General features: G+C 36.9%; 1 protein-coding gene across 3 annotated transcripts in view; it reads left to right on the top strand.

The window, feature by feature from the left end:
- The window catches only part of UCHL5 (ubiquitin C-terminal hydrolase L5), a 51,890-nt gene that overhangs the window by 11,635 nt on the left and 25,506 nt on the right, over positions 1–14,749 (top strand). For all 3 annotated transcript variants that reach the window (XM_068541827.1, XM_068541826.1, XM_068541825.1), the window contains exons 4-6: positions 13,270–13,395; positions 13,478–13,539; positions 13,612–13,742. In XM_068541827.1, coding sequence (XP_068397928.1) covers positions 13,270–13,395; positions 13,478–13,539; positions 13,612–13,742 — 319 coding nt within the window. The remainder of the gene's footprint in view (positions 1–13,269; positions 13,396–13,477; positions 13,540–13,611; positions 13,743–14,749) is intronic.

The raw sequence follows: 14,749 nt of genomic DNA, 5'->3' as shown, positions 1-14,749 counted from the left end.
GTCATTTTGAAAATTTACTGACTTAGGCAGATTTTCTAAATGTTGACACATGATTATATATGTTATCAACAAGTCACATTTGTTAATATCAGCATCTGTATCATTAGAATTGATAAAGTATCCTGAAACTTTTAAACTCACAGTGGTGGATCTATGGATCTGAATGTTACAAAATTCTAATTTTCACTTGAGAATTCAAATTTTATGAAGGACAACAAATACTATCAGACGTTTTCCTTGAAGTGACAGACTCATTTCACTCATTTTCAAGAAAATATCTGCCAGATACCGTCTGAACAACCGTTATTTGTCTGCTCTATGTCCTTTCAAGTAAAAATGATGTTCCAAGAAAAAAGCAGCCAACTTAGCTGACAGTTCAAACAATTGCACTAATGCCTTTCCTGGAATCAACTGGCATGTTTTGGTTTGCAGCTGAAGTGCTTTATTTGTACCACCTGTTTCAGTCAACCATAATATTAAAGACTTGTACTCTGAGGTCAAAATATAATAAAAATTTTACTGCTTTATCAAAGACATTCTTCACTAAAACTAGTTTTTGTTCTGAATTTAAATTATGCACGTGTGCCAGTGAAACAGTTTAATGCCACTGCCTAGGTATATGCTAAAATACCAGCAGTTTTACCCTCAATTGCTGTTGTGCTACAGTGTAAATAAGAAAGCAGGGGAGAAAAGCAAAAACTGTTTTGGAATTATTATGGAAACAATTTTGAGCTCACAAACCCCTTGGAAAGGGTCTTAGGAATTCCCAGGGTTACATGGACCCCACTTTGAGAACTGCTGTTCTGGAGTATACAGTGAAACGTTTAATCAGCATTATTAGATGCCTCCATATTTTGGAGTCCATTGTTTGGAAAAGCTGAAAAAGAGAATGATGAAAGAGGTTTGATTAATGTATAAAATCTAAGCTAAATATGATCGCATTTGTTTGAAAATTGCACTTATTTCTGAGACTCAAAAAATTGCTTAAGATAATCTAATTAACCTTTAGAAAGGTGGAAACTTTTTAATAAAACTGCTAATTCTCGGGCTTCCCTGGTGGCGCAGTGGTTGAGAGTCTGCCTGCCAATGCAGGGGACACGGGTTCGAGTCCTGGTCTGGGAGGATCCCACATGCCGCGGAGCAACTAGGCCCATGAGCCACAGTTACTGAGCCTGCGCGTCTGGAGCCTGTGCTGCCCAACAAGAGAGGCCGCGACAGTGAAAGGCCCGCGCACCGTGATGAAGAGTGGTCCCCACTTGCCGCAACTAGAGAAAGCCCTCGCACAGAAACAAAGACCTAACACAGCCATAAATAAAATAAATAAATAACTAAGAAAAAAAATAAATAAAGAAAATAAAGAAAAAAATTGATATAAAAAAAAAACAAAAAAAACTGCTAATTCTCATTACTGCCCTTTAAATGAAACGTTTACTATTCCACTTAGTAACTTGTTTTTCCTTTTTCTCTTATTTTATTACTTCTTTCCATTTTCCCCCCAACTTTTAAAAATTGAATGTTTTTAGAGAAATTAGAGTTTTTTTGCTTTACTTGAAGGGTTAGGAAAACATTATTTTATCATTGTGTACTTAAAGTATCTTAAGTTACAGAAATATATAGTGATGAGTGAATATCCCTGTGCTCCCACACCCATGTCTACTAACCCCTTCTAACAGTTTGACTCATTCACTTAATCAACAAGTAGTTGTTGAGCACCTCCTTTGTGCTGGGCATTGTTTTAGGTCCTAGGGATGTAATGGTGGATAAGGCAGGCATGTGTCTTCTTATTAGTAACTATCACCATAGCAGTACCAACAACAGCCCACATTTACCATGTTTGCTGTGTGCCAGATATTGTGCTTTAGATATATTATTTATTTAACCCTTGCAACAGCCCTATGAGGTGTTACCCTCATTTCACAGATGAAGAAATTGAGGCCTAGAAAAATTAACTTACTTGCCTGAGGTCACACAGCTAGTACATGGTGGATCCAGTATTTAAACCCAGGTCTAAAGCCCAGGTTGGTGGTTCCACCTGCCATACTACCTCCCACATTTTCTATTCACTTGTTAACGCATTCATTTTTTTTTACTGAAATTGGACTGTTGTGCAAAATATTTTGCATCTTTCTTCACTTAATGATAAAAGTTTGACTTTCAGTGCACACAACAGTATTAGCTAACATATTGAAGGCTTATTAGGTACGTTTATATGTATTATTTTTTAGTATTAATTTATTTGTAGTAACTGATCCTCACAATGACCCTATGTGGTTTTACAGGTTCCTCATCAGTTCACAGATGTGGAAACTGAGTCCCAGAGAGGTTAAGAAACTTGCCCAAGTTATGTAGCTAGTCAGTGGGAGAGCTGGGTACAAACCCAGGCACTGTTGCCTTGAAGTCCATACTCTTAACCATATCACAACACCACCTCTTTTAAAAGTATTCTTAGTATAAGCGTCCTATAATTTATTTAACTAAATTTCTTAATGATAAACATTCTGAGATTCTAATTATTTCTCTAACACAAATAATCCATTTATAAATTGTAATATTTATCATTGTACTACAATAATTATAATCACTGTTTGTAATTTTCAAGATCTAGGTAGTAGAGAAAAAGTAGGGGACAGATAGTTTGGTCCTTCAGGTGATTTTTCTCCTTTTAAAGACAGTTTTTTTAAGGTATATAAGAATCTATACCCATGATATAAAATGTAAGCATTATAAATATACAATGTAGAAAATAAAAGTCCATTATAATCCCTGCTCCAGAGATAACCACTTAAAACAGTTTATATTTTTCAAGATTTTTTCCATATATATTTGTGTGTGTACTTAATTGTATTTCTTCCATACTAAATTGTAAACCCAGGAGTTTTCATGTATAATCCCTGACACATAGTAGGTATCTGATAAATGTAGAAAGAATATTACAGTTAAAGAACACTAGGATTCACTAAGACACTAACAATGACTGACTTATAGAGGCCTAGGTATTTTTAAGGTATAAGAAAGTACAAAGAAAAAAAAATGATACTGGAGTATGAATTTATAATTTCTAGAGTCCCTTGATACTTTTCTAGTTCTGTATTACATTTCTACCTTACAATAATTTAATGTTTTATTTGTATTACATTATTCCTACCATGTTTATTAATATGCCAGATTAGTGATTTCCCAATTATATTGTATTTTTTTATACTATATTATGCCAGCAATTTCTATTATACTGATCAGTAATTCAACAATAATATCTATCAGTCTTTTTAGTGTATGCCTCCTACGAGCCTAGGCTAGAAATTTTATAGTATATATTACATAAATATATAATCCTTGGTTCTAGGCTTCAAGAGCTTATAGTAAAGATTTCCAATCCAGGGTCTCTGGACTCTGAGGAATATTTTCAGATATTTAAAACATTTAATTAAAATTATATTTATTTGTGATAACGTCATACAGATTAACTAAATGCATAGTTTTGGTATTTATGGATGGAATTGCATCATTTTAGAGAGGTAATACTGCCTGTCTTATGCTAATCATATGCTCTAATTGGAAGTGTGCATATGTGTGGATCACTGATTAACAAAATATCGAGAAAAGAAGGTGTCTTCTAGTAGTTACAATTTGTGTATAAGGATCCAGGAATGACCCTTTTGGTAATGCTTCTCTGCAAAACATTGTTGTCTTGTTACTGTTTCACTGATGAGAAAGCTAGGGTCTGTCTGACTTATTGCTTCAGGTCATTGGTACTAGGTTTGTGTGACTCCACCTGCTCTGTCTTTCAGGAAAGAAGGATTGAGTGTCTGCAGTGTGTCAGACACTGTGCCAGGTGCTTGGGGAATGATAAACGTCAGCAGCCCTCTCCTCAAGGGTGTTTAGAACTTAGTGGAGGAGATTGGTATTAATCAGTGAAATACAAAATTACAGTGGCAGTAAGTGCTGCATGGAGTGAAATGAGAACCGTATTGTGAAGCTCGAAAATAATCTATTAAGACTACCTCCCTTCGGACACCAACTACAGAGTTTTGGGTACCACAAACCACCCTCACTTCTGATACTTGCAAGTTTGGGGAGTCCCCAAGACCACCCTCAGGTTCTGTAATTTGTTAGAAAAGCTCATAGACCTCACCAAAGTCTGTTATAGTCACATAGTTTATTACAGTGAAAGGACACAGATTAAATTCAGCCAAGGGAAGAGACACATAGGGCAGAGTCCAGGGAAGCTGCGCCTTGTCTTCTCCCAGGGGAGTCAAAGCCAGCGCCGTAACTTGACTGGCAGTGATGTGTGACAGTGTGCACAGAGTGCTGCCACTCAGGCCATCTCAGCCGATTCTTGGTATCGAGTTTTTATTGGCCCTCAGTCTCCAGCCACCCTGGAGGTTGAGATGATACTGTTGACCCAGAACCTACCCTGAGTCACACTGTGAGACCATCTGTGTGGCCCACAGCCCCCAGGTAAACGAAGACACTCTTGTGAGGCATGGCTTCTCAAGAGCCTAGAGATCACCTCCCTAGAGCCAAGGACAAAGGCCAGGCCTCTCTTAGGGCAAGACTAGATTCTTCACTGCACACATAAAAATGAGACTGACCTCTTCAGGGACATCTGAGAAAGCTTCTCTGAGTAAGTGACATTTCAGCTGAAATCTAAAGGTTAAGTAGGTATTAACTGGGGGAAAGAGGTCGAGGATCATCCCAGATTACTAACAGCTTTTTAGTAAAAGGGCGTAAGGCTAGTAAAATGTACTGTTATAGGAGGGCCAGTGTAGCTGGACTGGCGAGAGCACAGGCAGGCTGGTCTGAGATGATGAAGCTGAGCAAGCCGTGTGTTAGTCAGGGTTCCGTACGGTTACGTGTAGGGAAACAATGGTTTACAAGAAACACAAGTTTTTCTCTTTCTCATTCACCGTGGAGCGCGTCAAGATGGCAGGCTCTTTTGTTTTGCTCCTTTGTGTGTGCTTTCTATTCCAAAGGTTACTTCGTGGTCTGAGATGATGGTTGGAGTTTCAGCCGTTCTGCCTCAGTTCCACATTCAAGACAGCGGAAGCGGACAGCACGCTCCTCTCTTTTTGCAGACATTTTCTAGAACTTGCTCACGTTGCATGCTTTCTTCTCTTTGTCCAGAGCTCAGTCACATGGCTGTACTTAGCAGCAGAGGGGGAAGCTGTCCTCATTCCAGGTGGACATGGACCCAGATAAAATTTGGGTCCTCTGTTCATCTGGAAGAGGGAGAAGGTGGGTATTAGAGAATAACTCTCCACTTCCTGCCAAGATGTGGACAGAGGCAGAGCATGCTTGAGCCTTTTGTCTGTATCCTAAGAGCAGTAGAAGGTTATTGAGGTGTTTTAAGAAGGGTGACATGATCAGATTTTCATTTAGAAAAGAGCACTTTGGCTACAGTGTGGGGAATGCATTTGAGGAGGAGGGAGTGGTGTAGGATATGAGACTGCATATCAGTTAGGAGGCTTTTGTAGAAGTCCATGCAAAAGCAGGTAAAAGACTGTTAGTGGTGATAGATGTGAACAGATTTGATTAATACTCAGGTGGTAAAGTAACTAGCACCTTTAGTGTGTAATGATTAGATGTGATGAAGGAAGAGGACAGATCAATCAGTGATGTTGAGTGTGTTTTTTTCTTTTCCTTTTTAAAAAACTGATCTTCAGGTACACAGCATGGAATTATGATAATTCTTGACTGATGACACACGCTCATGTCCTCCTTTTATTTATTTGTTTACTTATTTGGTGACTAAGTAATGTAGTAAGCACCTAAGAACCCACCGCCTAGATAAACGTCATCTAACTATCATTTCCTTCTGTCCCACCCATTGTCCCACATAGCTCTCATCCTCCCTCCCTTCATCCAAGTAACCTACATGTGGAATTCTGTATATCGTTTCCTTGCTTTCCACTTTCTGTATTTTTTCTAATCCTAAAAGGGCTGTGTGTATATAAAATTTTAACTTGATAAAAAGTATCATGCTCCTTGTAGTTTTGGGAGACTTACTTTTTTGACTTAATATTTTAAGATTTATCCACGAGTTGTTTATCGTAATAGTTAACTTATTTTGCATGCTGTACAATAGTAATTGCACGAATGTGCATGAAGAGTAAGTAATTGTTTACTCTTTGTAGATTGGCATTTGAGTTTTCATTTGCATTACTGTAAACTGTATACATTTTTGTACGTCTCCTGTTGTACTTGTGCAAATTTCTCCTGGTACATATCTAGAAGTACAACAGTGCTTCTGATAGGTAAATGTAACTTTAGGAGGAAATATCAAAGTGCTTTCGGAAGTAGATACTCCAGTTTACACCCCTACTAGCAATATCTGAGTTACTGTGTAGCCACATACTCCAATATGTGGTATTGTCAGGCCTTTTTTAAAAAAAAAAAAAGATTTATTTATGTATTTATTTATTTTTGGCTGCATTGGGTCTCCGTTGTTGGGTCTTCGTTGCTGCATGTGGGCTTTCTCTAGTTGTGGCGAGCGGGGGCTACTCTTCATTGCGGTGGCCTCTCTTGTTTCGGAGCATGGGCTCTAGGCACGTGGGCTTCAGTAGTTGTGGCTTGCAGGCTCAGTAGTTGTGGTTTGCGGGCTCTAGAGCACAGGCTCAGTAGTTGTGGCGCATGGGCTTAGTTGCTCTGCGGCATGTGGGATCTTCCCAGACCAGGGCTCAAACCCATGTCTCCTGCATTGGCAGGCAGATTCTCAACCATTGCGCCAGAGGCCTTTTTGATTTTTGCCAGCCAGCTCATTCTAAAATGGTACTTCATTTTGGTCTTGGTTTACATCTCCCTGGGCACTAATCATGTTGAAAGGGTGTTGATGTACTTAGTGGCCATATGTGTTTCCTTTGTGAAATTCTTAAATTATTTTTCTGTAGGACTAGTTGTACTTTTTGATTTGTAGGCGTTGTTTATATCTTCATGATACTGCTTCTCCAAGTTGGCACCTTATTGTTTTACCTTTTCTGGGTGTCTTTTGATGAATAGAATTTTGTGTTTTATTTATTTATTTATTTTTATAAATTTATTTATTTTATTTATTTATTATTTTTGGCTGTGTTGGGTCTTCATTGCTGTGCGCTGGCTTTCTCTAGTTGCGGTGAGCGGGGGCTACTCTTTGTTGCAGTGCGCAGGCTTCTCGTTGCAGTGGCTTCTCTTGTTGTGGAGCACGGGCTCTAGGTGCGCGGGCTTCAGTAGTTGTGGCTTGTGGGCTCTAGAGCGCAGACTCAGTAGTTGTGGTGCACGGGCTTAGTTGCTCCATAGCATGTGGGATCTTCCCAGACCAGGGCTCGAGCCCGTGTCCCCTGCATTGGCAGGAGGATTCTTAACCACTGCGCCACCACGGAAGCCCGAATTTTGTATTTTAGAGCCAATGCTTTTTTGTATCTTGTTGAAGAAATTGTTATCTATCTGAATTTGTAAAAGATATTTACCTATGCATTTAAATTTTAATTTTTGATATCTATGTCCATAATTCATTGGGAGTTGGATTTTTGGTATATTATATGAGGCAGGGGTTCAATTTCACCTTTTTCCATGTGGATCACCCTTTTTTTCTAACCTCATTTATTGAACATCCATTATTTTCCCTATTTATCGGACATGCCACCTCTGTTGTATACCATAGTTCCGTGTGTGTGTGTGTGTGTGTGTGTGTGTGTGTTTTCTGGACTCTACTGATCAATTTGTTTGTCTCTCTGCCAATACCACACTGTCTTAATTCCTTTCACTTCTTCGTAAGTTCTTATATCTAATAGGTCATATCTCTTCTCCCTCCTCTTTTTCAGAAATAGCCTTGCTATTCTTGACCCTATGTTCTTCATATAAATTTCAATGTCATCTTATCAAATTGTATGAAAAATTCTGTTAGAATTTTGACTGGAATAGCATTAAATATATGTATCAATTTGGGGAGAATTTATATCTTCATGATACTAAGTCATGAAGTAGTATGTATCTCTATTTAGATCTGCTTTTATTTATCTATTTATTTTCAGATGCTTTTATTATCTTTATTATGTTGCATAATTTTCTCTATAGAGGTTTTACATCTTTTATTAGATTTATCTTAATTCCTTGATCTCTTTGTTATAATTATAAATCATCTTTTCTTCAGTTACATTTTCTAGGTGTTTGTTGCTGGTACAAAAAAATGTAATTCATTCTTATGTCTTAATATTATATTTAGCCATTTTGCTAACCTCTGTTATCTCTGTTATTTGTTGGTTTTGGGGGGGTTCTATCTAAATTATGCGTCAAACAAAGCAGTTTCATCTCCTCATTTTGAATCCTTATGTCTCTGATTTATTTTTCTTATCTTACTGACTGGTTAAGACCTCCAATAAAATCATTGTGGTTTTAAAGGGAATGCGTTTACCATTTCCCATTTCAGATTTTTTTTTCTTAATGTTCAGGTAAGGACATTCTTTTAATAATTTAGCAAGTGTCCTTATTATGGAAGGGTTAAGTTTTTTCAAATGCTTTTCTGCATCTATTGGGATGATCATGTTTATTTTCCCTCTTAATAGGTTAATATGGTTAGTTATGTTTATGAATTTTTCTAATATTAAATCATTCTTCCATATCTGAGATAAGCCCAGTTGATCATTCTTCCATATCTGAGGTAAGCCCATATTCTCTTTTTATGCACTGTTGAATTTAGCGCAGTAATATTTGTTTAAAATTTTTACATCTATATTTATGAATGAAATGGCCTTAATTTTCCTTTCTTGTAATGGCTTTGACTAGTTTTAGTATTAGGGTTGTGCCGGCTTCACGAATTGAGTTGGAATTTCCTCTTTTTCTTATTGTCTTGAAGAATTTGGACAGTTTAGACCATCTAAAATTTAGAAGGTCTGTTTCTTCAAATTTTGTTAGAATTGGCCTATAAAACCATCTGTGCCTGGTATTTTCTTTATGAGTATATTTTTAACTACCACTTCAATTTAATAGTTAAGAGACTTATTTGGGCTACTTATTTTTTCTTGACTTAGTTCTGGTAAGATTTTTTTTTAATTTCTGCATTTTAGCTTAAATTTACAAGATTGTTTTGTATGGTTATTATTACTATCCCCTTATTCTTTCTATATAAATTTTTTTTTTTAATTTATTTATTTTTATTATTGGCTGTGTTGGGTCTTCGTTTCTGTGCGAGGGCTTCCTCCAGTTGCGGCGAGCGGGGGGCCACTCTTCATCGCGGTGCGCGGGCCCCTCACCGTCGCGGCCTCTCTTGTCGCGGAGCACAGGCTCCAGACGGCGCAGGCTCGGCAGTCGTGGCTCACGGGCCCAGCTGCTCCGCGGCACGCGGGATCTTCCCAGACCAGGGCTCGAACCCGCGTCCCCTGCATTGGCAGGCGGATTCTCAACCACTGCGCCACCAGGGAAGCCCCCCTTATTCTTTTTAATCGGATTTTATCTTTCGTTATATTCCTGACTCCTAGAATTCTGACTCGCCTATTTGGGTGCTCCTGCTCTATTAAGCTATTGCCCTTCATTATTTCATACTAGCATTAGAGGAGCAACCCAGTGGGTCTTGTTTGTTTTTAGCCACCTTCAGTCTCTCCTGTAAATTGTCGTAAACTGAACCTTTCTGAATCACTGTATTTACTGTTATTTCCTATTAAAAATCTCTTACTCCTAGCCGTGAACTCCTAATTGCTTAAAGGCACTGATTTACTAGGTAACCAATGACCCCACGCTCTGATTACAAGCATACTAATACATACCAATATGCTCATTGTCTCTTGAACATCTCGTCTTAATTTGTTCCTTGTTCGTCCCCTTCACGTTTCATAGGATGAATTTCCTTCTCTGTTCTCTAGGTACTACCGGGCTTTCAGAGCTCTATTAAAATTCCACATTCATAGAAAAACCTTCTCTGATACCCCAGTCCAAGATGATTTCTTCCTTCATTAGTTTGGTTTTCTGTTCATCTCTTTTGCATGTGTATTAATCCTTACGGAAGGATTAAGTTTCTTCAAATGCTTTTCTGCATGTATTGAGATGCAGAAAATTTTAATTTTAATTTAAAATTAAATTGATATCTATGTCCATAATTCATTGGGAGTTGGATTTTGGTATATTATATGAGGACATTTATTTTTTATATATATTTTAAAGTATTATGTTCCCTTTAGGAACCTAGTTTTATCCTCAACCTTTTTTCCCCTTGATTAGTAATGAATATTAAAAAATTTATTAATTTATCCTATAGCTATGACTCAGTGAAGATTTATAATTTATAATGCAGTACTTCAAGCAATTTTAGTAGTATTCCTCTAGGCATCTAGCAATGTTCTTTTATATAAACCGTGACAAGAAGTTAGTCTCTAGACCGTGGGTTACTAAGTCAGATGGCTGCAGGATCAGGTTGGCAGCATGAATGTGTGAACTGGGTTTTGTGTAAGAGCTAGGGAGTGGAAGAGCCTAGATGAACTAAAGAATATATGTCCTCTTAAAGGAATTCAAACCAAATTCTTAAGGTTCTGGGGCAGTCCTACTTGTGACCTCCTGCTCTAGCCTTCCTTCTATTCTTAAACTCTACTACTTTATTTAAAAATGTGTTAAAAGCCAAGGTATATAGTAGAACGTTCAGGATAAGTTAAAGATTTAAGAAGTTGGGGACTATATATATAATTTATACTGCAATAATTTTTTGTGAAGAAAGATGAAGTTAAAATTCTCCCCAATGGATGTATGTAAGGTGATTTTTAAGTGTTTCACGAGGACAAGGACCACATGTCTCTTGTTCACTGTGTGTTCAGCATTTATCACAATGTCTAGCACACAGTGAGTGCTCAGTAATAAATATTTGAACGAATGAATAGCTGTGCACTTTTTAGTGTCTTAAATTTTTCGTTTTCTGGTAATTCTGTGCAGTATTCCCCCCTTACCTACTGTTTTACTTTCCATGGTTTCAGTCAACTCTGGCTGAAATATTAAATGGAAAATTCCAGAAATAAACCGTAAGTTTTAAATTGTGTGCCATTCTGAATAGTGTGATGAAATCTCATTCTGTTCCTTCACTGTCCCACGTGGGATGCATCCCTTTGTCCCTCATGTGTGCTACCAGCCTGTTAGTATAGGAAAAAACATGATATATATAGGGGTTGGTACTATCCATGTTTGAGGCATCCACTGGGGGTCTTGGAAGATATCCCCCAAGGATAAGGGGACCACTGTGCTATTTATAACATAACCACTTGGTGGCACTTAACTCATTTAAAAACCTGAAGAGGTTATGTTTACACTGAGGCACACCGTAATGACTGTTCTTCACACATATGCAAAATGAGCTGTAATAAATCGGGGACAGTATAAATCCTTATTAACACCGGAAGAGAAGTATCAGTAACCACGAGATTTTTTTCTTTTTTTCCTTAAAAAAAACCAAACAAACAGGTTTACTGAAATAAAATTGGTATACAAAAAACTGCACATGTTTAGTGTGTACAATTTGATGAGTTTGAAAAAAAAAATTCCTAAAGTGATAGGTTACAGACTTGAAGGCCTTAGAGCATAGGAATGTTTGATAGTATTCTCTGCCATAGCCTCAGCATCTAGCCTATAGCATTAGGTACATATTATATCTTTAATGTGTCATCATTTTGAAAGGATGTGTGAATGAGTATAAATTTTAACTTCTGCTAACTTCGCTTCTACCAACCCATCTCCAGATAATTTTGGCCCAAGATAAGGGAGCACTAAGTCCTGTTTTAGTTAACAACCTTTATGATGTCTCCTTTAATCATTAAAAATTTTCATCCAAGTTTACTGAAGAACTGTGACTCGTATCAGAATACATATTAAAAGAAATCAGCAGCAATGCTAAATGGATTCTAGATCTCCTGTTACTTTTCCTTAATCGTCAATCATAAGATAGTTTTGAGTACAAAATACTGTAAGAGGAATTACAAGAATGTGGTGGTATCACTGTTTGAGAATTGGGAGTAAGACAGTGTTCTCTAATGGAGAAAGCAGCCTTATCAAGGAATTCCTCAAGCATAAGACTGCAGTCAAAAATGTAAGAACTGGTGGGTACTCACAAGACTTCAAAAGTCTGGCAGAAAAAAGTACAGGAGTATAAGAGTTAATGAGGGAAGATAATGGAAAAATTTTCTTTTGAAATCAGGCAAGATAGAAATAATTTACCAAATTGTAAGATCATAAGTGAATTAGCACTTTTGGAAAATGGTATTTAATTATAATATTGTAATGAAATATAGCAATAGGACTAAACTGTATTTTTAAAAATCATTTATCAAGTTTAATTTAACTCTACAGTTAACCTTGCTGGTGTTGGAAGTGATCATCTGAGGCTCTTTCCACCTCTGTGGCCTCAGCCCTGTGTAGGTGCTGTAGGGAGGGTGGCAGAAGCCCTTGTCCATAAGTAGGTTATAATCTTGTTGGAGAGACCACATACGTGTACAGAGCCAGCCTCATGTTGTGGCTAAGTACACCAAATTCTAGAACCAGATCACCTGCCTCTTGCTTAGCTCTGGGCCCTTTGGGCAAGCTACTTAACCGCTTTGAGCCTCAGCTTCCACAAATGTAAAATGAGGATAATAATATTACTCCTTCTTCATAGGCTGTTGATTGACAGGATTAAAGAATTAATACATGTGAAGTGCCTAGAAAATTACCCACACATAGTAAGTGCTATCTAAGTGTTCTCTCCTCTCACTAGAATGTAAGGTCCACATAACTTGTTAAATAAACAGTTAATAGCTAGATGACAGCGCTGTAGAGATTGAATTGAAAAATATGTAGACAGTATTATACACGTTTTTAGGAATTCAAATGAGGGAAGAAAGTAATATGAGTTGTTGGATAAGTTCTCTAAGAGCCACATCGGTGAGTTGGAGCTTGCATTGGATACTGAAATATGGGTTGAATATTTATAGGTAGAAGTGAGCATAGGAGGAAGTGAATAAGAGGGAAGGACAAGCTCTTTTGGTTTAATTAGATATATGTTTTAGACCAGGAAAGATTGGTTTTGTTACCCTAACTGGATTGGTTTTCACTGATATTATGAGTTCATTTATTCGATTTCCTAGAATCTTCAGCTCCAGAATTGCAGCAAATTCCTGAAAATAGATTAGATTGGAAATTGATCATGTTTATTATGTTTATGCTAAGACTGTATGAAATAAAATTTGGAAACTAGTAATTTTTTTCATATTTTGGGGGTCATCGTCACCAGTTAAAAGCTGTTTTTTTTTTTTAACAAATCGATAATATTTTTGCTTTCATATTTTATAGGTAATTAATAATGCTTGTGCTACTCAAGCCATAGTAAGTGTGTTATTGAACTGTACCCATCAAGATGTCCATTTAGGAGACACATTATCAGAGTTTAAAGAATTTTCACAGAGCTTTGATGCAGCTGTGAGTACAGTCGTATTATTCTTAAAATGCCCTGTTTGTGGTGGTTCTTATTTTAATAGGCTATTCTTAAAACTTATTTCAGATGAAAGGTTTGGCACTGAGTAACTCGGATGTGATTCGACAAGTACACAACAGTTTCGCCAGGTAAAGATACTTCATGTGAAATAAATACTGTCTCTGTTTGTTTGTCTCTCACTGTTTTTTTCTTCACTGTAGACAGCAAATGTTTGAATTTGATGCAAAGACATCAGCAAAAGAAGAAGATGCTTTTCACTTTGTCAGTTATGTTCCTGTTAATGGAAGACTGTATGAATTAGATGGATTAAGAGAAGGACCGATTGATTTAGGTAATGTGGTTACTATTCCTGGTATTTCACTTTTGATAAGGACCAAAAGATTGGGTGTTCACCTTTGGTTTAGCCCTAGTCCTGCTTAAGTTTAGAAAGGGGAGGTGACTGTGAGGTGTGATGCCATGCAGGCTTTAAGCTCTTCAGTACTTTATGAAATTAAGTAACAGGTAGTTAGGACATGTTGCCTACTGTAGTTGCATTGGGACCTTTAGTGTTTTTCCTAGAAGAGAAGTTTTTTCAACCCATAGATTACATAATTTATTTTTAATTTTTCAGTTTACTTTTAAAAACTACTTTTTTCTATGTAACTAGTGCATTAATGTGCTGTCCTTTGTGCCAAAGGGTGTATTTGTCCTGATCCCACCCCATCTCCTACCTTGAGCTAATGATAAATGGTTATTGAGGTTGAGGTGGTTCTGATCTAGTAATGAACTAATAGACCCACAAAAGAATTTTAACTCCTTATTTTTACCTCATTAAGTTTTCTTTTTCTTTTTTTTAAAATTAGGTTTAAGTGCAGTGTAACCTGTTTTACTGGAATCTACTGTTATCTGCTGTCCATAAAACTTTATACTTTCAGATTAAAAAAAAAAATTAACACTTCCATTTTGCTTGTTCTTACTGACCATGCCCATGTCTAGAACTAATACTTCATCTAATGCAGATTTACATGTTTAAAAATATTTATTTTTTTATGTTTCTTAAAGTAAATTAATAGAATGTTCTTTTAATTCTGTAGAAGCTGATTTTCTCTGGTTTGGGGGTTGATCTGATCGCTGCATTTTTTTCTCTTGGCTTCTATCTGGTCAGCCATTCTCTATTCATTAGATCCATCAGATATAAAGGAAGTAAAATATAAAACAGAACAGCCAGTTTTGCTATACAGCTGGTGGCTATACTAAAATTTAGGTAAAAAAGAGGATTAAAAAACTGGGTAAAATTGGTTTTGCATTGTGTGTGGATTTCATTTTTTTTTTCCTGTAGTTATGATGGTGGGGAGTCAG

Source organism: Eschrichtius robustus, chromosome 3, assembly GCF_028021215.1.
Source record: "Eschrichtius robustus isolate mEscRob2 chromosome 3, mEscRob2.pri, whole genome shotgun sequence".
NCBI classification, from domain to species: domain Eukaryota; kingdom Metazoa; phylum Chordata; class Mammalia; order Artiodactyla; family Eschrichtiidae; genus Eschrichtius; species Eschrichtius robustus.
Note: the sequence above shows the minus strand (reverse complement) of the source record. Positions and strands in the feature narration are given on the sequence as shown.